We start from the raw sequence: 25,585 nt of genomic DNA, 5'->3' as shown, positions 1-25,585 counted from the left end.
TATGGTACTGTGCGGTGTAGCAATGGCTTATGAAATGATGAAATATCTGGTCACGACTTTAACCTGGTATTTGTACTCAGCACTGACATCGACTCTATACTTTGGAACCCATATCTCGGAAACTATTAGCAATTACACCTATTGCCTGTTTTCGTTAGGGAGCCAATCTGTGAAGGGGACAGGGGAAGACATGTTTCCCTACCTGTTCACTCTCCCTTTCTCCTTCACCACCACCCTCTTATCCCCCGAGCTAGTTACGGTGGTTCTCCGAGATGCTGAATATCCTTGGGATACTCAGACCAGCCTGCTCTTGTTGTTATGTCTCCTGAATGCGCTTCAGATTTTGTGGAGGGTTAAACAACTACTCAGGAATCTCATCCGGAGATCTGTCTTGAGGCGGGATAGTTGCGAGTGGCAGGGAGTGTGGGAGGATATGGGCAGGTTTCTAGAGCAGTGGTCACCTCCAGTGTTTTGGACATTCACCCCTGAACAACTGCAAAATCCTAAAAAGCTGGCAGAATGCTTGAAAAAAAGGTGTCATGACTCTGGCAGTTCCAAAGTGACACAAATCACTGTAGCGTGCTGGGGTCTGGCTTGTGCCTATCGAGCTGCAATTGATGCTACTAGCAACCTAGCTCCAGCTCCTGCAGCCGCTCCAGCTGCAGCTCCTGCAGCCGCTCCAGCTCCAGCTCCTGCAGCCGCTCCAGCTCCAGCTCCTGCAGCCGCTCCAGCTCCAGCTCCTGCAGCCGCTCCAGTTCCAGCTCCTGCAGCTACTCCAGCTCCGGCTCCTGCAGCCGTTCCAGTTCCAGCTCCTGCAGCCGCTCCAGCTCCTGCAGCCGTTCCGGCTCCTGCAGCCGCTCCAGCTCCAGCCCCTGCAGCCGCTCCAGCTCCAGCTCCTGCAGCCGCTCCAGCTCCTGCAGCCGCTCCAGCTCCAGCCCCTGCAGCCGCTCCAGCTCCTGCAGCCGCTCCAGCTCCAGCTCCTGCAGCCGCTCCAGCTCCTGCAGCCGCTCCAGCCCCTGCAGCCACTCCAGCTCCAGCTCCTGCAGCCGCTCCAGCTCCAGCTCCTGCAGCCGTTCCGGCTCCTGCAGCCGCTCCAGCTCCAGCCCCTGCAGCCGCTCCAGCTCGTGCAGCTGCCCCAGCTCGTGCAGCTGCTCCCACTCCTGTGGCTGGGTCAGAGAAACGAGCTGTAGCAGTGCAAGTTGACCCCGCAGAGGGTATTCCAACCCCTGTGGCAGACCCTGCGTCTGGGTCAGAGAAACGAGCTGTAGCAGTGCAAGTTGACCCCGCAGAGGGTATTCCAACCCCTGTGGCAGACCCTGTGGCTGGGTCAGAGAAACGAGCTGTAGCAGTGCAAGTTGCCCCTGTAGACAAGGTGAAAAAATGGTATAGAGGCTCAGGTCGTTTAAAACGCAGACAGTCTTCTGCTAAGTCTGGGCGTAGTGAAGACGAGGCTGGGCCATCAAAGGTGCAGGAGACTGAAGATGAGGATGAGGATGGCGAAAAATCAACAGTAACTACCCGGACTCCATACCAGCCATCAAAGGTGCAGGAGACTGAAGATGAGGATGAGGATGTCGGAAAATCAACAGTAACTACCCGGACTCTACACCGGCCATCAAAGGTGCAGAAGACTGAAGATGAGGATGAGGATGTCGAAAAATCAACAGTAATTACCCGGACTCTATACCAGCGTGAGCTACGAGATGTGCGAAAAGATTTTGGTCGCTGTATAGGCGAGCAGCTTGTCACCTGGCTGCTCCGGTGCTGGGACACGGGAGCCAATTATGTGGAATTGGAGGGCAAGGAAGCCAGGCGGCTGGGATCCCTTGCTAGGGACGCATGCATTGACAAAGCAATTGGAGATGGAGCACGATCTCGCAGCCTCTGGAGGCGTCTCCTGTCAGCTGTGAAGGAAAGGTATCTCTTCAAGGAAGAACTTGTATGTTTACCAAGCAAATGGACCACCATGGAGAAGGGAATTCAGTACCTGAGGGAATTGGCCGTACGGGAAGTAATTTATAAGGACCTAGACGACGCACAAACATCCGCAGATCCAGATGCAGTCCGGTGTACACTACCCATGTGGCGGAAGTTTGTACAGAGTGCCCCATCATCATATGCCAGCTCATTGGCAATGCTAGCCTGGAAAACGGAGGAGAATCCCACAGTGAATGAAGTGACTAAAATACTCCGGCAGTACGAAGGAAATCTCTCCTCTTCCCTAAAGGCCTGTGTCTCAGCTGTGGAGAAACTCTCTGAAGAGGTCCACCAACTTAAAGAGAATTTATCTTCCCCTCCACCTGAACGAACCAGTGTCCACCAGCTAAAAGAGAATGCTTTAGAGAAACTTTCTGAAAAGATCCACCAACTTGAAGAAAGATTATCTTCCCCTTCACCTGAACGAACCAGTGTCCACCAGCTAAAAGAGAATGCTTTGGAGAAACTTTCTGAAAAGATCCACCAACTTGAAGAAAGATTATCTTCCCCTTCACCTGAACGAACCAGTGTCCACCAGCTAAAAGAGAATACCTTGGAGAAACTTTCTGAAGAGATCCACCAACTTAAAGAGAGTTTATTTTCCTCCCCACCTGTACAAACCAGTGTCTCAGCTATTAGGGGTAAACGTTCATCTATGCAAGGAAGACAATATGGTGGGCACACACACCGCGCCACCCTGTGGTTTTACCTACGTGACCATGGAGAGGACATGAGAAAATGGGATGGAAAATCTACTGCGACCCTAGAGGCACGGGTACGTGAATTGCAAAGGAAAACAATTGGGAAAAAGGAGTTCTCTGAAAGGTTTGCTGCTCCAACTTCCAGCAGGCAGTCCTTTAAACACAGAAATGAAGATTCTGACCAGGACTAGAGGGGCCCTGCCTCCAGCCAGGGGGAGGAAAGGGACAATCGAGTTTATTGGACTGTGTGGATTCGATGGCCTGGCACGTCAGACGCACAGAAGTATAAGGCTTTGGTAGACACCGGTGCACAATGTACTCTAATGCCATCAAGCTATAAAGGGCCAGAGCCCATCTGTATTTATGGTGTGACGGGGGGATCCCAGCAGTTAACTGTATTGGAGGCTGAAGTGAGTCTAACCGGTAATGAGTGGCAAAAGCACCGTATTGTGACTGGCCCAGATGCTCCGTGCATCCTTGGCATAGACTATCTTAGAAGAGGATATTTCAAGGACCCAAAAGGGTTCCGCTGGGCTTTTGGCATAGCTGCTTTGGAGACAGAGGACATTAAACAGTTGTCTACCTTGCCTGGTCTCTCAGAGGACCCTTCTGTTGTGGGGTTGCTGAGGGTTGAAGAACAGCAAGTGCCGATCGCTACCACAACTGTGCACCGGCGGCAATATCGCACCAACCGAGACTCCCTGAGTCCCATCCATAAGCTAATTCGTCAACTGGAGAGCCAAGGAGTGATCAGCAAGACTCATTCACCTTTTAATAGTCCCATATGGCCAGTGCGAAAGTCTAATGGTGAGTGGAGACTAACAGTGGACTATCGTGGCCTGAACGAAGTCACGCCACCACTGAGTGCTGCAGTGCCGGACATGCTAGAACTCCAGTATGAACTGGAATCAAAGGCAGCCAAGTGGTATGCCACAATTGATATCGCTAATGCATTTTTCTCCATCCCTCTAGCAGCACAGTGCAGGCCACAGTTTGCTTTCACTTGGAGGGGAGTCCAATATACTTGGAATCGGCTGCCCCAGGGGTGGAAACACAGCCCTACCATTTGCCATGGACTGATCCAGTCTGCGCTGGAGCAGGGGGAAGCTCCTGAACACCTGCAGTACATCGATGACATCATTGTGTGGGGTGACACTGCAGAAGAAGTTTTCGAGAAAGGGAAGAAAATAGTCCAAATCCTTCTGAAGGCTGGTTTTGCCATAAAACAGAATAAAGTTAAAGGACCTGCACGAGAGATCCAGTTTTTAGGAATAAAATGGCAAGATGGACGCCGTCAAATCCCAATGGATGTGATCAACAAAATAACAGCTATGTCTCCACCAACTAGCAAAAAAGAAACACAAACTTTCCTAGGTGTCGTGGGGTTTTGGAGAATGCATATTCCAAATTACAGTCTGATTGTAAACCCGCTCTACCAAGTAACCCGTAAGAAGAATGCTTTTGAATGGGGCCCTGAGCAACGACAAGCCTTTGAACAAATTAAGCAGGAAATAGTTCATGCAGTAGCCCTCGGGCCAGTCCGAACAGGACCAGATGTAAAGAATGTGCTCTACACCGCAGCCGGAGAGAATGGTCCCACCTGGAGCCTCTGGCAGAAAGAACCTGGGGAAACTCGAGGTTGACCCCTGGGGTTTTGGAGTCGGGGATACAGAGGATCTGAAGCCCGCTATACTCCAACTGAAAAGGAGATATTGGCAGCATATGAAGGAGTTCGATCTGCTTCGGAAGTGGTCGGTACTGAAGCGCAGCTCCTCCTGGCACCCCGACTGCCGGTACTAGGCTGGATGTTCAAAGGAAGGGTCCCCTCTACGCATCATGCAACTGATGCTACATGGAGCAAGTGGGTTGCACTGATTACTCAGCGGGCTCGAATAGGAAACCCCAGTCGCCCAGGAATCTTGGAGGTGATTATGGACTGGCCAGAAGGCAAATACTTTGGGATATCACCAGAGGAGGAGGTGGTTCGTGCTGAAGAAGCCCCCCTGTACAACAAGCTACCAGAAAATGAGAAGAAATATGCCTTGTTCACTGACGGGTCCTGTCGTATTGTGGGAAAGCATCGGAGATGGAAAGCTGCTGTATGGAGTCCTACACGACGAGTTGCAGAAGCTGCTGAGGGAGAAGGTGAATCGAGTCAGTTTGCAGAAGTAAAAGCCATTCAGCTGGCTTTAGATATTGCTGAACGAGAAAAGTGGCCAGTTCTCTATCTCTATACTGATTCATGGATGGTAGCAAATGCCCTGTGGGGGTGGTTACAGCAATGGAAGCAGAACAACTGGCAGCGCAGGGGCAAGCCCATCTGGGCTGCGGCATTGTGGCAAGATATTGCTGCCCGGGTAGAGAACCTGGTTGTAAAGGTACGCCATGTAGATGCTCATGTGCCCAAGAATCGGGCTACTGAAGAACACCAAAACAACCAGCAGGTGGATCAGGCTGCTAAGATTGAAGTGGCTCAGGTGGACCTGGACTGGCAACATAAAGGTGAATTATTTATAGCCCGATGGGCCCATGACACCTCAGGCCATCAAGGTAGAGATGCAACCTACAGATGGGCTCGTGATCGAGGGGTGGACCTGACCATGGACACTATAGCACAGGTTATTCATGACTGTGAAACATGTGCTGCAATCAAGCAAGCCAAACGGTCAAAACCTCTTTGGTATGGAGGACGATGGCTGAAATATAAATATGGAGAGGCCTGGCAGATTGATTACATCACACTCCCTCAAACCCGCAACGGCAAGCGCCACGTACTTACAATGGTGGAAGCAACCACCGGATGGCTGGAAACATATCCTGTGCCCCATGCCACCGCCCGGAACACTATCCTGGGCCTTGAAAAGCAAGTCTTATGGCGACATGGCACCCCAGAGAGAATTGAGTCAGACAACGGGACTCATTTCCGAAACAACCTTATAGACACTTGGGCCAAAGAACATGGTATTGAGTGGGTGTATCACATCCCCTATCATGCACCAGCCTCTGGAAAAGTTGAACGATACAATGGACTGTTGAAGACTACACTGAAAGCAATGGGTGCTGGGACATTCAAAAATTGGGATACACATTTGGCAAAGGCCACCTGGTTAGTCAATACCAGGGGATCTGCCAACCGAGCTGGACCTGCCCAATCAAACCTGTTACGCACTGTAGAAGGGGATAAAGTTCCTGTAGTGCACGTAAGAAACATGCTGGGTAAAACAGTCTGGGCTACTCCTGCCTCAGGAAAAGGCAAACCCATTCGTGGAATTGCTTTTGCTCAGGGACCTGGATGCACTTGGTGGGTAATGCAAAAGAATGGGGAGGTCCGGTGTGTACCTCAAGGGGATTTGATACTGGGTGAGAATAGCCCATGAGTTGAATTGTAGTATGTTAATTATTATATAATAATGTATGTCATCACTACCATGATTGCTATATATCATAGATGAAAATGGTGATTAATTAGAATGTATTGGACAGAGTGTAACCTGAGCATGACATAAATGGTATGGAATAAGGGGTGGATATCTGTCCTGGTTCCAGTTAGGACAGAGTTAAGTAGCTCATAGTAGCTGGTAGGGTGCTATGTTTTGGATTAGGATGAGAAGAGCGCTGATAACATGCTGATGTTTTAATTGTTGCAGAGCAGTGTTTACACCAGGCCAAGGACTTTTCGGCTTCTTGCTCTGTCCTGCCAGCGAGCAGGCTGGGGGTGCAGCAGGAGCTGGGAGGGGACAGACCCAGGACAGCTGACCCAAACTGGCCAAAGGGGTATTCCATACCATCTGACGTCATGCTAAACAATATATAGGGGTGGCTGGCCGGGGTGGGGGGGCCGGCTGCTCGGGAATAGGCTGGGCATCGGTCAGCGGGTGGTGAGCAATTGCATTGTGCATCACTTGTTTTCTTACACATTATTATTGTTAATACTATTACCATTATCACTATTATTATTATTATTGTTATTATTATTTTCCTGTCTTAATAAACTGTCTTTATCTCAACTCACAGGCTTCACTTTCCCGTTTCTCTCCCCCATCCCAGAGAGGGAGGGGGGAGGGTGAGCGAACGGCTGTGTGGTGTTTAGCTGCCAGCCGGGTTAAACCACAACAGTGGGATACTGCAAATCAGGGCTAAGAGATACACTTCCCAATAGCTGTGTGCTAGCATACTAGGTCACTACGGGGTAAAAGATCCCCAGAGCTGGAGTTCTCCCTCAGTCAATGAAAGCATCTGGTTTCATGGTGTGTTACTGATGAATTTAGGTATGCCTGCTTGTAACATCTCATGCCACTGCCACAGGACCACGAGTACAATGCAGCTACCTGTAGCAGCTATCAGAAAACACGGTATCTTCGATGTCGTATGACTGGTTGAATAGACATTAAAGGTCCTTTGGTTGCTGATAACGGTAGAATCAATATTCAGTTAAAGAACATCTTAATAAAGGAGGTTCTTATGTACACTAGAGGCAGAATAAAATGAGCACTGTTCTGTAGAAACATTTAAGCTAGCACTCAGGTAATTCAGGTTTTAGTGGTACTACAAACAGGTTGTGTAATCTCTCTGATATGCCGACTTTGTCCGCTGGTAATATAAAGCCTTTTCTTTGTTGAATGGTTTCCTTATATTTTTAAACCCTTAAGGGAAAACTGTAATAAATAAGTAAATAAATACAATTGTGTGATGACAAAAGGAACCCCCATTTTTGTCAGGGGCCTTTCAGCATTTCTGCCACATACGTCGTGTCCATATTTCTGATGTGTTTGGACATGGCACTTGCAAAATATCATGAGATAATTTGCTCCCAATTATTTTCAATACCTGTCATTTTTTTCCAGATTCACATTGTTAGTCTGAAGTACAGGTAAATTGCCTGTGAAATCACAGAACCACTGCATTCAATAACATTTCTGATTGCTTCCAGTGCTGGCAGGATTTCCCTCTTGCACTTCTATTTCTTTTGTACAGTAGCCCCCAGCTTGTATGCAGGAGTAGACGTCAAGTGTAGTAGTACAGGTTTTTCTGGCAAACAAATATGTTACTTTTTACACTCTGCTGGACTGTTAGGGATATAAATTCCTCAAAAGAAATAAATAATTGTAACTTGGTAGGTTATTTTAGTCTTCTTGTCTTTGCTGAGTAATTGTTTCTAATGGCATTGACTTTCTTAGCTTAATAATGCTAAGGCCCTGAAACAGTCCTAAGTGAAATCCATAGGTCATGTTTTATTCACCCCTCACACCTTTTATATATATATATATTTATTATTATTATTTTCAAGCCTATCCCACTTTTATTCCCTGTAGAACATTGAAGTCTGGAGTATTATAGAAGGTTTTGCAATTGAAGTGGTGACGGGGTACCACAACTCACAGGTTATTATCGGTATGGGATGACTCTTTCTATTCTATTGAATGATTGAGCAAAAATGTCATCCCTGTGCTGTTTTGCTCCCACTGTAAGGAATGTAGCAATTGATGTAACTTTTTTTTTTTTTAATTGAACTAATTTCTCTTTGAAACTACAAATTCTGGAAGTTGACACTAACAATAAGATAAAGGAGTAGGCACTAAACGAGTTGGGAGTCCCAAGCAAAGTAAATACAGTTCAGAAAAGAAAGAAAGATGTGTTTGTAGGTGGGAGCCAAAGTTAGAATTTGGAAGGAAATGAACATGTGGAACACAGACCAGTTAATGGTCAAGTGAAAACAGCTGAGGCATTGTCTTCTGAAAAACTTGTGTTAGAGCCAGTATTTAGTAAAATGGCAGAAGAAAAATAAAAAAAAGTATTATGGGAGAAAAAAGGGTAGAATTCTTTTTTGAAAGTAACCTTCTTCTGGTTCAGCCTTGCATATTGAAAGAACAAACATTTTGCTTTCCAGCACCAGCTTTCCGCCAAGAATTTAAACAGCAGTTTACAAAGAAACATAAAGTTTAGAAAATTGGGGGCTTACTTAGAAACAGGTAGGTATCTTCCACTGCAAGCCAAAGATACACAAGTACACAGATTTTCTTCTCTGCAGGTGTATGAAGTTTGAACTTGCACGTATTGAATATTTAAATATACAAAATACTATACTCACTAGTAACTGAAATTAAAATTATTATCAAATGAAAACTGGTTAAATATTAAAATAATTGTTTTTAAGGCTGTACTTGGGAAAAGTTGTGTCTCTGCAGCCTTTTTCCATAGCGCTTTCCTTGCTCAGTGTCCGCTGATGTTACTGCAACAGCAAGTGCTCAGTACTTCTGGGAAATGACCTGAAAGATTTAAGTTGGGTACCTCGGAGGTAGCCTTTCTTGAGAGAGTGGTTCCTCAGCCAGTGGAATGCTACATTTGATGAAAGAAAGAGGTCATCACTTCAATGAATTAATGTGTTTTTCCTAGCCTCCTTCTAAAAGTGGTTGAAAATCAAATAATTACTTTGAAATATTATTCTGAGACACATTTCTTTACTGGAAAAATATAGACCTGAGAGTAAAACTTTGTCAAAATAACAACAGGATCTTGTAATAGGAGATGTCTCCAATCTGTGATAAGTGACAGCATCAGATGTACCAAAAGCAGGAGGCTGATAGGTGCTCTTGGAAGGGGAGAGTATGAAACCTTTCAAACCTGTGGTTTATACATGCAGAATATGTGCTACTGTATTTGCAGACGAGAAGGCAAGAACATTATCTCTCTAGTGGCAAATCTACCATATGTAAACAGTCTATCGCCTGTTAATAAAGGATTTGGTGTTTTTTCTTGTCTCACCTGAAAGCTGTCTTCCACCTTATCAATTTTCTTAAATAATCTTCTGCTGAAGGTATGAAGAAGATGAAAGATTTTATTCCCCTATACACAAAACTTGTGTGCGTTATTTATTATTTATTCAAAAGGAGATATAAATTCTGTGTCAGAGAGAGTTCTGGAAAACAAATTGTTTTCTTAGAAATATGTATATGCACTCACAAATGAGAACTATTGAAAACATCCTTCTCAGAGTGTAGAACCAATGCTATCACTCCTGGCAAATTATGAAAACAAAATATGTTTATAGGATGTACAAAATATTTTGTGTGTTGGTGTGTGCCTGTTCTTGATTATGTGCATTGCATAAAATATCCCAGGAGATGAACCCATTTGCTGGAGTTTCATAAGAATTTTTTGTTACGGTGTAAACTTTCTGAGGCTTTCATTTAATTCCATTTTCATGGATAAGTCTAGAAACACTTAAGGAAAAAATGTTTCAAATATTTTTCTAGTGCTAAGATCATGAAGCAGCATTTTACCTGTTAAAATGAAATCATACACGCTTGTAGCAACTTAGTAACACAAAAAGGTGGAACTAGTAATGTAAATTGAGCAAAGAAATAGGCCTCAGGAAGATGTTCTTTGGAATATTAAAAAAAAAAAAAAAAAAGTTTGATCTGTTGGTGCTTTTGTGTACTGTGGGAGTGCAAGAGGTCCCTCTTCCTCCTGCTCATAAACAACTCAGTCTTCCGAGACTGATCAAACTACCTTGTGCATGGCAAATTGCCGTGAATCCATTGATTTGAGAAGAGCTTTAACAACATGTAGCAACTAAAGGTTTCGCCATGTTTCCTGATGTATGTGCATCCTAGTGTGTTTTCTTTGTAGAGAACCAGAGGTGGTTTTACTGTTAGAATGATAATTAATGCCCTGTAGGAAGGGGAGAAGAGGGTGTTAATGAACAGATTTTTTTTTTTTTTGAATTCTGGTGATGTTTAATATTGTTTCTAGTTTGTGGTGTGTTGATTTCTTTGTGTTCCTCTCTCTCCCACGGTTTATATTTAGTGCCTTTCTTGCATCCTGTGTTCTATCAGCAAGTTCACAGACAGCACAAAGCTGGGAGGAGTGGCTGATACACCAGAGGATTGTGCTGCCATTCAGATGGACCTTGACAGGCTGGAGAAATGGGCAGAGAAGAACCTTATGAAATTAATCGAAAGGAAATGCGAAGTCATGCCCCAGTGAAGGAATAACCCCATGTGACAGTACATACCTGGGGTCTGACAGGGTGGAAAGCAGCTTTGCAAAGAACCTGGCAGTCCTGGTAGACAAGTTGACCGTGAGCCAGCTCTGTGCCCTTGCTGCAAAGACCAACAGCCTCCAGAGCTGCATAAGGAGGGTATCGCTAGCAGGCCGGGGAGATGATCCTTCCGTCTGCTCAGCAATGGGGAGACACATCTGGAATGCTGGGTACAGTTCTGGGCTCCCCAGTATAAAAAAAGACATGGCTGCACTGAATGATGGTTAAGGGACTGGAAGATCTGACATAAAAGGAGAGAGCTGGGACTTGTCCAGTATGGAGAAGGAAAGTCTCAAGGGAAATCTTGGAGGGAGTAGGAATGACATAGCCAGATTCTTCTCCAAGGTGCTTAGTGCCAGGACAAGAAGCAATGGCCACAAACTGAAATACAGGAAATTGCACTTAAACATAACAAAAAAAGCTTTTTTTTTTTTTTTTTTATCGTTAGGCTGTTCAAACACTGGAACAGGTTGCTTGGAGAGGCCAGGGAGTCTCCATCCCTGGAGGTGCTCAAAATCTGACTGGATGTAGTCATGAGCAACTTGCTCCTTAGAGCAGGGGGGTAGGACTGCCTTTCTCCAGAGCTCGCTTCTAACCGTAATTATTTTGTGGATTTGTGATAGCGTTCCAAAATTACTATAGCTGTCTGTAGCATTTAGCAACTTGACTGATAAGGAAATTCTGAAATGGAATTTCTTGGGTGAGATGAGATGCGTGTCAACATACATGCACTGTCTTTAAGTAGTTGACTAGATTCCCCTGTTCTCCCACTTCAACATCTTGGACTGTCTTTTCTCTTAATTCCTATTTGTGTCAGTTTCTACTTATTTAATTATTTACTGTCTTTTTTTTTTTCTTTTTTTTGTTTTTCGTAAAGAGTCAAGAAATGCTCAGCAATACGAGCATACAGAAGAACAGCAAAGCAGTTAGGATGGGGATTTGGCTATCAATGAACACTGATCTGCTAAACCTCTGATCCCACTCAAGTTCCAGCAATTCAGGTGGACGTTGTAGTATATTGCTAGGAGATTGTCAGAAATAGAAAATCATCTGCTGATGCAGAGGCTGCGGTCTAGTACTGTGTATAAAATGGCAGTGGTATAAGTGGCAAAAAGAAACTCTTTTTCCTATGATTTTTAGAAGTGAAGAAAAGAAAATTCAAGTAGGTATTTTGAAGCATCAATGGAACAATGCAATGTTACCAGTATATCCCTGTTTCTCCTCACTTAAGTATCTTTTACAGCCCGATTTTATAAACAGCTACATGCAATACTGTATTGTTTATTTGGATTTGTGTTTATTTTAATTCCACTTGAGCTTAAATTTGCACAGTCACAATAAAATTTTAGGAGACAAACTTCAGTTTTTCTGATTTTCTGCATTTTAAGAACTTTTATAAAACATGATAGAAAGATTTAGTTTAACTTACATATTCTTTTTCCCTAAAGAGAAGCATAAAAAAGAAATGTAAGAAATCTCAGCTTTCTAAATATCAATTCAAACTTGATAAAATTTTAATCATATGTATTAGAGATCCCACACCAAATACTCGCAACAAGATATCTATATTTAATTGTTCCACTCTAACTGTGAGCAAATGCATGTACTGCATGCTTTATGCCTTTAGACAGTATATATTTAGATTGTACGAGAAATCGAATATATTTTTCCATACATATACCATAATTTCCAAAACGGTTCCTCTAATAAAGGAGTTGTTAGGTTAGGTGCTTATTCACTAATGCCTTGCTTATGTGAAAAGCTTTGTTGCAAACAGTTACATCACTTTTGTCTGAGCTATAGGGCTGAAGGCTTCATCATACTTACAGCAATCCTTTTCTCTATTCTTCTTCTATCTATTGGGATGCATTCTACCATCAGTGATAACACCAGCCAGGCTTTTTTTCCTGGGCTTGCTCATTTTATTCTGACATATATGTAGATTTGATGAATCTTTCTGTGATGCTAGGATTTTTCAGAGATGATTCAGTTATTAGTGGTACCAGAGCCTAGGAGAAGTTATACAGTCGTGAAGAGTTAATGATAAATCCGAGATAATATATGTAAGAAACAGAAAAACATTTTGATATCGATGTACCTGTGAAGTGTTTTGACTTCAGTGACATTTCAGAGCTGACCAGCAGAAACAGTTGAGCCTAGTGTTTTTATTAGTAAACTATATGTAGCTGAATTTACAAAATGTATTTGGAGTGTGGAAAGAAAGTATAGTAAAGGTGACTTTCCTCCTTGTATCCCACCTTTCCTTTTTACGTTAGTGTCAGCAAGGCTGAGTGGCCCATGAAGTGCTGTGTACTCTTACCATTGGCATTATTCTCTGAGTGCCGAGATTGCTTTGAAACTAAATTCTCAAAATCAGGGAAGTGGTATACTGTCAGGAGTCTTGGAAATGAGTATTGCCAGCTCGCCACCCTCTTGTTTTTACATCCAAGTGTAGTGAAATCTTTTCCCCCACAGCAGTGTGCTGCCCAGGCTGGTTATTGCAAGGGATTTCTGAATGTTCCTTAGAAAAACAAACCATTGAATAAACAGAAGAATAGAGGCCAACTTGCTAAGTCAGTGCCCCGCTACAAACACTGATGGATGTCCCAGTTTTCTGGATATACAGTTTTCAGACTGACATCTTATTTCTACCCACTTCCCATTTAGCACAATGGTGGTTCACAGAGCTACTGTGGCCAATGAAATACACAGCTGGAAAACTAAAATGCTTGATGGTGCAGAAGCTACTGTGAATCTACATGCTAGCCTTACACTACTTGTATGAGACTGTAATAGTGGAGATAAAAATAAATCTTACGTTTCTTCTGCTCCAAAACGTTCCAGAAGCCTGGGTAGCAAAGCTGTTTTACAGGGTAAGCCTCCTAATCTAACCAGAATACCCTACCAGGCAGAAGAGCCAACTGCTGGTAACAATGAAGAAATGTCAGCATGTTTTGTTATTAATATCAAATAAATACATAGGTAATTGGAAGAATAAAGTTCACTCCTAAACCTCAGAAACCAGTTCCACCATTCCTAAGTGATGAGGATGCAGACCACATTTTGGAAGCTTAAAATGTTACCTAAAATATTTGATTTCCAGTGAAAATACCTGACAGAAGCCACTATAAAGTTTTACAGTGTGGCGTCAGTCGAAACATTTGATAAATCAGAGACTTTTTAGACCACGGAACAACACGGGCCTCACTGACAGTGATACAAAACAGAAACTAAAAACATTTGGTGTGTGCATATGAGCAACTTTGATTATTTTCTTGCAAAAAAACTAACCAGTGTTTGATCCTGTGCAACAAAGAGTACTGTAAACTGAGGGGAGAGAGCCGCTTAGCTCTGTAGTGCCAGTCAGCCACTGGATTGCTAGGAGTGACACTGAGTGGTGTTCTTCAACAACTTCCTTCATCACCCGCCTAGGAGAGGTAGATGCTGCTCTGCCAAGAGCATGCTTCTGACGCTAAAATATGTATTTTGGTTTTGACTAGGTTATCAACTGTTGCTGCTTGTGTAGAGAATGTAGAGTGTGGAAACTTGTAATATAGTTGTTTTTTTTTTTTTTTTGTCCTGAAGAAAGACATTTTATCACAATATTCTTCAAACTCTTAATCCTCTGCTTGGTAATCTCCTGTGACCAAAATATATCTTTGCAGAAAGGTAAATTGGAAAGAATTATGGCTGTAGAAGTTTTGCTTTTGGAGATACACTGGAAACTGTATGGAATCCAACAGAGCCTTGGTTATGGACAACAGAACAAAACCTTAAGGGAGTTGGGGACAGTTTGGCAAAGTTTGTTTTCAAGTAATCTGCAAAATTAGTAGATTTTGCTCTTCCTCATTTGCTGAAGATGTCCCACTGCACCTTATATCTATAAAGAGAGTCAGAAGTGCCACCTAAGGGAGCCATAATTATTTTTATTTAATAAGGATTATATGAAACTTGGACTTCAGACAGAAAGCTTCTGGTAACAGGTAGTTGTTCCTTCTTCTTCCTTTTTCCCTGTTTTAGAACTGTCTCAAGTACTCAAACACTGGCAGTTATTAATAAATTAACTACTTAAATTAATAAATATATACATTAACATGCAGGAAATTTGCATACCTGAAGACATGTATGGACACATGCAAGTTATAGGGGATGCACAAGTAGTGAATTAAATCTGTCCCTCTCCTCCATCCCAATCCATCCCCTGACATGTTTTCATTTGATGAAGTGACCCGTAAGAAAAGTTGTTCCGGGATCGCCTTCAGCAGCCTACCCTTGTTGCTATTCTCGTCTGAATTTGAAAATGAAGTGACCGAAGTATTGTTCTTTTTTCAAGAGCCTCCGTGTGATGTGTTAATCTCCCGGTTATTCTGGAGTGTTAAATAATATAGTAAATGGTGATTGGCAGACTTGAGATAATGAAGCATTTGACCTGTGCCACCAGGGGGTGGTTAAATTCAACTTGCGTTTCAACAGCGTGTTAGGTATGCCTGTTTCTGGGCCCTGAAGACTGCCTTGATATGGAGCACAGCTCAGCAGCAGCAGAATCACTTCGGGACACGTACAAGTTAGGCAATTGATGAAGTAAATTCAATAAGCTTTCCATGCTCTGCTCTTGGACCTTTGGGAGAAAGAAACAGTGACCTTTACAATGAATACTGTAGTTAAAATGTACAAACTTACAGCTGGGAGGCATAGTGTTCAAATTGGAGTTGAATGGAGGCTGCTTTTTAAGACCAAGGGCTGTTTAAGCTGTTTGAGGCAAAGAGAACTGAAGTAAAGGCTAAATTAAATTAAACCCAAAGGGAAGATGATAGGAAGGATACAGAGCACTGGGGGAGGCCTGGGTTGGGGGTGGGAGTTGTCCAACTATAGGACCGATGCAGTAATTAAGAGTGAAACACCTCCAGCTGGACCCCTCCACCTGGCTTCTCTGCTACATGAACTGACATGTACGTTGCTTATTACTGATTATTACTGCTATGACTGTCTTTATTTGCAAATTACACTGTGGAGCAGTTTACTTTAGCTTTCTTTAACCATTGGTGTGTGTTTCTTCTCGCTATTCTCACTATACTCCCACTCCGACCAGTCAGTACAGGAGGCAGCTGTCCCGGCGTGAACAGGGCAGTTTCTCATCATGATATTTGTGTGTGTGTTTATTTCTTGGCTACTCTGAAGGACTCATCATTTGGTTTTGCCTGCTACTCTGCTCATTTAAAACTTTGAGTTTTTAAGATTAAGACTACAGGTTGTCCCGAGAACTTGAATGTTGGACTTTTATTTACGTGCCTGGCACTGGGCACGAGCACAATGTTTTTATATGTCCTGTTACGTGCTTGGATAGAAAAGACAAACAAATGCCCGCATCACTTTCCATTCTACGTTTGAATGAAAACTATTCTAATGATCTTTTCTATATAATTTTCTCCTAATCACTTTGCACCTTCCATATGCCTGGCATCTGCAAAACTCAAAGGCAGAGTATTGAAAATCATTTACATATTCTCTTCATTCTTCAGCAAGGTGCTCATCCTAACTCTTGGAATTTTTAATACAAGTAAAACTATGATGAGAAGTGCTTAGTGTTCTGTGTTTCAAAGAATTAAGGTATGGAGTGAGATTAAATGACTTTATAAACAGGTCTGTGGGTTCAGCAAAATGCTTAGCAGATACATGGACTGTTGCCATAATTTCTTTATGAAATATAAGCTTTTCCTTTAGAGAGAGATTTCCTAGTGCTCTGTTTTCTCCAGATGTTTCTGAGAACATAATTCCATACAAGTGGTTCTGTATTCTGTTGTGTGCTATTAAAGAAAGTTTGGGATTTTTACGTATTTGTGAGCACTGAAAAGTTGTTAGAGAATATTAACACTTCTCAATCTGGAAATTCATATTAAAAAAAGTGATTTTCTTTGTCTTTTTTCTTTGAAAATCTCTATGTAGTTTTGCTTCTGTCACAATGATACAAAACAATTTCAGTATGTAAGTACTGAGTAACTGCTTTTGTTAAATTACTCTGTGTTTAGTGGCTCCATAAAATGCAATAATGTCTTTTTTTACTTTCTGCATGCTTAATTTTATCTTCAAATACATGTCATTGCTTAATATTTGATACTGTGACTACTTGATCTGCAACTTGTGTATTCTACAATATTACCTGGCAGCTCCAGCAAGCATTTATATTTAGTCATAAGAAATAGAGATTTATGGAGAGCTATATCATTTGAAGAAAAGAATCAGTTAGCAAACATTAAAATATTGAAACAGGAAATCTTTCCTGAACAGTAAAATAATAACATTTTGCCTGAATGCCCATTAGTTACATGCAGAGTGCAATTCTAGCTCATAGTAGAGTAATTCCAAACAGGACAATAATAATCTTTTTTTCCAGCATGGCCTCATTACTTGAATGAAGTACACTTGTTAACTTACACAGATGGAATAAATGCAGGATAATCACAGGATCTGTGGTGGTTCTAATCTACAGTGACAAGCAGTTGTCTTGGTTATGAAAGCAATTCTGGAAATTCAGAGGTAGAGCCAGCTATCTAAATTATTAGAATGAAAAAATATCAACTCTGTGAAGCAATTTTGTTGAGGTATTAATTGCTATTTGATTTAGATTTTATACATATTTTAATCAAAATTACTTCTGGCACTGCTGATGTTATCTGAGATCCCACTGGTACGACTCTAATCAGGATTTTATAAATGTGCATATCTGAAAGTGAGATAATGCAAACCCTTTCTTTTAATAAATGTATGAAAAGCTGTTTAATCTACCTGTATGGATAGGGGGTGACTGACCGGTGTTTCCTTTTAAGTCTCTTCTGGCAAAATTGCTGAAACATGCCTTGAGAATGATTAATTCAGAGGTAGTGCGGAATATAACATCCCAGGACTTCAACCCCTTTGAATTACTGCTGCATTTTTGTTAAAACTATTTCTGAAGGGTTTAATATATATCTTGTTGCTTCTAAATTGCTGTTCATTTAGGAGACTTAGAGTTAGTTCATTGCCTAAAAGGGACTGTGAGTCTAATTTAAATAACCATCAACCTATTTCTTTTCACTCTAGCTTGGCTAAGATGGAAAAAATAACGTGAATATTTAAGGTGCTTCAAGCTGTCTCTGCTTTAAGCTGTGTGCATTTAGTATGGTGGTACTAGGGGTATGGATTTTCAAGCTGTGTATATCCTGAGGTGTTAAATTAAGATACCTTTTTTTTTATACCCATATATATTAAATAACATGTTGCTTTATAGAAAATGTATTCTTGCCAGTGACTTACCAGTTAAATATATTCATTATTTTGCTTAAATAGCATTCTTGAACATGTTTTTTTGTTGTTGTTGTTTTGGTTTGGTGGTGGGGGTGGTTTTTTTTTTGTGGTTTTTTTTTTTTTTTTTTGGAAAGTGTTCTCCAAGCATTTGAAAACATGGGGGTTTCTCAGCAGCTGGCAGAATATGTTATTTTCACTTCTGGATCTCAGTACCTTGCAATCTTTCTGTGGTCAAAATTCTTCTGCACTAAGAAAGCTACATAGCTCTACGCCTTGGGGACGTAGCCTTTGTACTCCAGGCAGGTCTAGCATTAAATGATTAAGGCAGATTCCTCTTTCCAAAGAATGAAGTGTCCTGTTCACACAGTTCTCCAAGTCCCAGTGGCAGAAAGAGCTAGCAGGCTTAATCGGTAGTAAAGCCTCAATCTTTCACATGGCAAAGCAGAGCTACCAAGCAAAGTAAAAAGAAATTTATCTATCTTGCTGAACTAGATTTAAAAACAACAATAAAAAACTAGGAGGATCCTGTAAAGTTGCTCTGACAACCTTTTTTTTAATGGGTTTTAATATATACTGCCATAAAGTTTCATTGTAAATCGTGAATTTTATACCATTTTCTGCATCAGGATTAGAAAATTACAGACCTGTCATTTTTTGTTTAATTTTCAATAAGACATGATGTATTTGTGAAGACTTCCACATAAAGACTGTTAGTTTGCAAGACCTATTGGTAAATTTCAGCATCTATATTAAAAGAACTGAGAGTAAGTTTTTAATTACTGTAATTACTAAAGCAATAGATTGTAAGCGATCTCTTTCACTTATGGGACTTCAGAATTTCGCATTAGTGAGTTTTAAGAATCTTATTTTTGTTGATGCTGCTAAAAATAATACTTTGTAAAAAAGTTGTAGAGGGATCTGCTAATAGGTTTAATAAAGGAATGCTCATTTGATATAAATATGTTATTTCTAACTGTTCTAAGTAAAATAGCTACTCACAGTTCTGCCGTGGAGAGCTTGTTGTTTATCACAGAATATGCTTAAATGGACCCATAAATTGTGGAAAGGGAAATGTTGATGTACTCATATACGTGAGCACTGATGTACTCTCAAAATGGGGAGAGATGGATTTGAAGGGTGGAGCATTCAGTGGATAAGGAATTGGCTGCAGGCTGCACTCAGAGAGCGGTGGTCAGTGGCTCTGTGTCCAAGAAGAGGCCAGTGACGAGTGGTGTCCCTCAGGGGTCTGTCCTGGTACCGGTGCTGCTTAATGCCTTTATCAGTGACACAGACAGTGGGATCGAGTGCACCCTCAGCAAGTTTGCAGATGACTCCAAGCTGAGTGGTGCAGTTGATACAGCAGAAGGAAGGGATGCCATCCAAAGGGACCTGGACAGGCTGGAGAAGTGGGCCCACATGGACCAAATGAGGTTCAGCAAGGCCAAGTGCAAGGTGCTGCACCTGGGCTGGGGCAATCCCAGAGATGAGCACAGACTGGGAGAAGAACTCACTGAGAGCAGCCCTGCAGAGAAGGACTTGGGGGTTCTGGTGGATGAAAATCTTGACATGAGCCAGCAGAGTGTGCTTGCAGCCCAGAAGGCCAACTGCGTCCTGGGCTGCATCACCAGAGGAGTGGCCAGCAGGGGAGGGAGGTGACTGTCCCCCTCTGCTCTGCTCTTGTGAGGCCCCACCTGGAGTCCTGCATCCAGGTCTGGGGCCCCCAGCACAAGAAGGACGTGGGGCTGTTAGAGAGGGTCCAGAGGAGGGCCACAAAGATGATCAGAGGGCTGGAGCACTTCTCCTATGAAGAAAGGCTGAGAGACCAGGGAGACCTCATTGAGGCCTTTCAATAATTTAAGAAGAGGGCTTATAAAAAAGATGGAGAACTTCTTGCTCAGTCAGATAATGACAGGACAAGGGGGAATGGTTTTAAACTAAAAGAGGGGAGATTTAGATTAGAGGTTAGGAGGAAGTTCTTCACTCAGAGGGTGGTGAGGCCCTGGCACAGGCTGCCCAGAGAAGCTGTGGATGCCCCATCCCTGGAGGTGTTCAAGGCCAGGCTGGATGGGGCTTTGGGCAACCTGGTCTGGTGGGAGGTGTCCCTGCACATAGCAGGGGGGTTGGAATGAGGTGATCTTTAATGTCCCTTCCAACCTGAGCCGTTCTGTGATACTCCTGTAAATTCCAGAAAGTAGTCCCATTTAAGTGAGCACTGCCATACCTCTGCAGCTTCCTGAAGACAGTACGCAGTGAGTGAAAGAGAGAAGAAATGTGAATCCCAAATAAAAGAGAGAAGCTGGCCATGTGGGTGCAGTTAAAACAAAAACCTCTCTGTACTCATATATGAAATGGTAAATAGCATTTTTCAGACTAAACATCATCTTTAGCCATTTGGCAATTGCTGAAATGTGTTGAGATGGGCTTTGTAGGTTTGGATGGGTTCTGTTTTTTAACCTTGTTCTGTTTTTTAACCCTCTCTTATTTTTATTTTTTTAAGCTCTCTTCCGGTGACTGTGAATTGAACTCTTCTTCATCACTTTCATTACCATTCTTTTATGCTCAGGCTTAAATCAGTTAGGCTGATCTCCTACTTGTTTGCTGTCATCCCCGAAGAGAGGGAAGCCTTGCTCTCTTGAGCAGTATTTTTCCTTGTGAAAAGTAAATGAATGATGTTTCTTAGTCTCTGTCTAATCCAAACACAACATTTTCCTTGAAAATATTTTTTCCCAAAGAGACTAAAGAAAAAAAAATTACCTTTGAGTTCCACTAGGAAATGTCATGCTAGTGATTTCTTAGGACTGTTTGAGTTCTAACATATAATTAGACACACTGCACTTTGCCTCTGTGAGTTTGTAATGTTTAAGAGAAGTCAGTCAAGATAATCTGTGTTAATAATAATATCTCACATATACTTTACAGGTGCGTTATAATAATAGTAATAAAGGCTTTTTATTCTGGAGCTCCTTCGTGATTTTTGAAGGCACCCACAATGATTTGTTTCACATCTGGATTTCAGTGGGGGGTGAAAAAACCCTGAGTCCTCTGTAGAGCTAGGCTGAGTTCTCTTTAAGGCTCATGGTGCTTGTTATTAGAGCAAAAGGATGTGTCTCTATGAAACGTGATAAGGCTTCTCTCTTTTTCAGTCAAAATTATTGATGTGTGAACAGATAGCATGTGTTGCATAGCCATATAGTTGATTATTTGATCAAACGGAGTTTTCCTGTTTTCGAACAGCAGGCCAGAACGGAATGTGAATGCATTGCACTTTTCCTTGGTCTCCTCTCTTCATGTGCTTGGCTTTTGCAGATTAAGGCAGAAACGATACTGCCTCGTGGCATTGCCTAGCCCTTTCCTTTTGCCTTCTCTTCCTCCCTTTAACAGCATGCTGTAGCTTTGTCAGATCAATAGAAGAACAGCAAGAAAGAACTCTTAGAATATTGGCACAGTTCTTCAGTTGTGTTGTAACTCACGAGAACCATGGAACAGCTTGGGTTGGAAGGGACCTTAAAGACCACCTCGTTCCAACCCCCCTGCCATGGGCAGGGACACCTCCTGCCAGACCATGTTGCCCAAAGCCCCATCCAGCCTGGCCTTGAACACCTCCAGGGATGGGGCATCCACAGCTTCTCTGGGTAACCTGTGCCAGGGCCTCAAGCCCTGCACTGAAGGGCAGGCGTGCAGCACAGCTGGAGAGCAGAGAGGTTCTTGTTCATGCTTGGAATGCACTGAGCTAGTTATGGTGCTAGAATTAACCAGGGTGTGGTGGTATGTTGTTCCTTGGAGAAAAGCTTACTGATTTCTTGGCAAGATGAAATAGCCCGTGGAGAGCTTCCTGACGTTGTAACTAGAAAAAAGGAAGGAGCTGGCGTGGGTGGATGTAACATAAGCGCAGGACTTGGCTGTGCACAGAGTCCTTAAAGTCTGAAAACTGAAGAAACACATTTTAAAGGTGTGTGATCAGTGACTGCTCAGCAGCTCTTATAGTTAGGGCTAATTGGTCATTCTTTTTAGGAAAAAAAAAAAAAAGAAGTTGCCTTTAAATAATGTTCATTCTCCAAAATCATAATTAACCTGCTCTGCTTGCTTCCTGCTATCTCCTGTCGTTCTTGCTAGAATGATACCAGTAATGAGACCAGTAAAAATAGTAGCTTTGCAATAGTGGTTGGGAAGGCTTCTTTCCAAGTCTTATGTTCAGTCAGTTTAAAAAGTCAGTGTGCCTGCAGCCCAGAGTTCTGGGAATTGTAAGGAGCTGGCAATCATCTGGAGTAATTCTCAAGTAACAATTTCAGATTGAGTAATTTTTAAGGCATGATAGTGCATTCTTTGGGCATCCTACAAGGTTTTTTCTCTTTTAAATAAGCTATGCATCACCCAGATTTATTTTTAAGAGGAAATAACACCACCATTCTGTGTTATTAAGAGAATGAAAATCAGTATTTACTGTTACTTATGCTGCTTCTTTGGCATTAGTAGCATGATTAACTTTGACTTGGTTTTGTGATTGTGGACAAGTTTAACTTAACGTGGCTGTTACTTGTAGCTCTCTGGTTAGAACTGGTATTTTAAGGTTATTTTCAATATGATGACAAGTGAAGGCCATAACAAATCAAAGTCAGCATTTTCTATATAGGTCTTAAATTCTGCTTGATAAACTGTAAATTCCAGGGCAAAAAAAAAAAAAAAAAAAGAAAAAAAAGACACCTCCAGCTGTGTTGATGGTTTATGGAAGCTAGGTAGTGTGGGACCCTTGCAAACATCTTCTGAGAGGTGTTTGTTGGGGTTCTCCACAGTTTCTCCTGGTGCTTCAATAAAGTCTGCAGTCTTCAGTTTGTTGAAATGCATATGTTTGTGTGGAAAGTGCACCGTTCTTGTTTGAATAAATGTTGCAAGTAGATCTTGTATAAAACATTTCCAATCAGATGTAGTAATTGGCTTATTAGATTTTCTGAAGGTTCTTCGGCCATTCATAGTGGACCCTGCCCTGTTTCATGGGCAGATGGAGCATGAGTTCTGGTGAGAATCTGAAAGCCAAGTCTCTCAGCCCTCATCTTTGCATCAGAGGACACGGCAAGATGTCATCTCTGTACCTTTCTGTCTGCTCTCCTCCCCTTTTCCTGCTCCAGACACGCACTGGATCACATGAGGGAGCAGGCTGGTGGCGTGGGACTTCGGAGCCTTGTGCTCCTGAGATCTTACATAGTTCACTTTGTTATGCTATACATGCAGTATGTTTAACTGAGGGCAAGACCTTGCACTGGGGTAGAAATTGCCCAGTTCCTGGTACTGTGTTGAGGAAATGTAGACAACTTCAGTCTTGCTGGTCATTCGCTTGGTAAATCTGTGCCTAGCCTCTTCCACCTGAGTTGCTGATAATCCCGTGTGTGGGTGCTCCTGTATGAGAAGCATACACTTAAATTTCCATGCAAGCTGTGCAAAATGCATATGCTGAATAGTGCATGTAGAGGGGAAGAGGAGACAGAAATGGTGTATGCTGGGTCATGCTTATTTTTTTTTAAAAAACAAAACAACCTTTAAATATTTGTGTAAAGTAAGCCAAGCAAGTAAATGTTACATTGCTCTTCAATCTTTCTATTAGTTAATCTATAAAGAGTTGAAAGCAGCTGTTCCAGCTGAGTGGCTGCCCACTGATGATGAATGTTTTGACTCACATGGGAAGGCAGTAGAGTCTCACACAGTGTAAACATCTGTAAAACTAATGCTACAGACTTCTGCCTTTACCTGGCCTCCCCTCTTGGGGACCTTATGAGAACTAGATTTGTTTCTCAGTATCTTTGAAAATATGACTAACAGTGTTTTCTTTATTTCTGTTTCTTTGTGCAGGGTATTTACGTAAGGGATGCACCGTTGAAGAACATAAAAGTGTTCAATGTTCGCCGATTTGTGGCTCTTTTTAATGTGGTAAATGCCACGAAGCGGGATGCTGGCAACTATCGCTGCATGATTCGGACAGAAGGAGGGGTTGGTGTATCAAACTATGCGGAACTGATAGTCAAAGGTATTTCACAGAAAAAACAGTATTTGCATGCTAAGTGTATGAAATAAGGACCTGCAATCACTAGTTCACTAAAGATGTCACCCATCATTTGTTGAAGTTGATAAGATGTTTAATAAATAGACTCTGTTTATGTAAATTGTGAAAGTCTATCCAGCTGTAGCAAGGGAATGACAGAAGAAGCCAGGGCTAATTAACTAGTTACTTGTTGATTGTTTGTTTAGATATTTCCCCCAGATGCACTGTTTAGAAGGTATTTCTCTATTGAAGAGTATATTTATCTTTTTGGAGGATATGAATATAAGATTAGCTATTTACCTCCATGGTGGAGATTGCATTCTAAAGATGTATTTACTTCAAAATTTGAAAACTTTACAGTAAGAGAAAACACACATATTTCAACATCTGAAGGGATATTTTTAAAAACAGCAGGAAACGCCTTTGAATGGAATGCATATAAAAATGTCCATCCTTATAGAAAACCATGCTAAAACATTTTCTTAACATTATTTGTATTTAAAATGCATTTTGATCGTTTCTTACTTTTATAATAGCATTTTGGAGGAACATAGTTTTATTTTTGTTCTTTCAAAGAAAAACATATTTTTTGTGGAAGCCGTGCTGTGTTACATGTTTTCCCTTTCCGGTCAGTTCTGTGCCTAAGAAACAAAAATTGAGGTGAAGGACTCAAGGCCCTTTTTCTCTTCCCCAAAACAATTTGATCCAAGTCGGCAAGGAGAGAGCAAGTGCCCTAGAACAAAATCTACCGCAGGTGTGGATTTTTCCCCTGGGAATTAGGAGGGACACAGTTGTGTCTGTTATGAATTCTCTGATTTTAGAAACACTGTCCTTTGTTAGATAGGACTTTTTTCTTTCCATTGTGATGGACTATTTAAGAAACATGCAGGTTAAGGAATAACACAAGTAATAAATTAATTCTTACGTAGTATTTCTGCCACTCTGCTTTCTAAATTCTGCTCTAAGTTTTATCTTTTTGTTTAAGATACAAATTAACATTTCTTATGACTTATACTGCAGTAGTTTTAGTTATAAGAGCTTGCATGGCTCTGTTTGCATACAGTAGATAAGGAGCTTTATTATTACTTGACCTTGGAATCACTTTTTCTTTCTCCTTACTGTTTAATAATTTTGCGTACTTATAAACATATGTAGGATCTTTCAGGACTTTTTAAAGATGTAATCCTCTTTCCAAATTTATTATGATTTTTTCAGGTAACTCACATAATCAATAAGCAAGGTGTGGGATAACTGTTCCATCTGAAAATGTAGCATAGATCTTGTTTCTGAAAGCAATGCAGAAAGTATGTGTACGAGAAACTACCAGTAAAGGAGGGGTTTGAAGGACAGAAGGCACAGTTGCATAAATGAATAATGAAGCCAAAAAGTTAAAAAAGCTAAACTTTTTTTTTTTTTTTCGGGGGCGGCGGGGGGAAATGAGGCAAAGTGAGGAGGACAATAGAATTCACATTGAGAAGAGATACAGGAAGGTTGGCATTCAGACTGTAGGGAATTATGAATTAAATAACAATTGAGGGGGGAATAATGGAAAGG

General features: G+C 41.8%; 1 protein-coding gene across 13 annotated transcripts in view; it reads left to right on the top strand.

Annotated features, from left to right (window-relative positions):
* Window positions 1-25,585, top strand: part of PTPRM (protein tyrosine phosphatase receptor type M) — a 490,453-nt gene that overhangs the window by 172,577 nt on the left and 292,291 nt on the right. For all 13 annotated transcript variants that reach the window (XM_066992787.1, XM_066992783.1, XM_066992789.1 and 10 more), the window contains one exon: window positions 23,842-24,016. In XM_066992787.1, the coding sequence (XP_066848888.1) occupies window positions 23,842-24,016 (175 nt within the window). The remainder of the gene's footprint in view (window positions 1-23,841; window positions 24,017-25,585) is intronic.

Source organism: Anser cygnoides, chromosome 2 (assembly GCF_040182565.1).
Source record: "Anser cygnoides isolate HZ-2024a breed goose chromosome 2, Taihu_goose_T2T_genome, whole genome shotgun sequence".
In the NCBI taxonomy this organism is placed as follows: Eukaryota; Metazoa; Chordata; class Aves; order Anseriformes; family Anatidae; genus Anser; species Anser cygnoides.
Note: the sequence above shows the minus strand (reverse complement) of the source record. Positions and strands in the feature narration are given on the sequence as shown.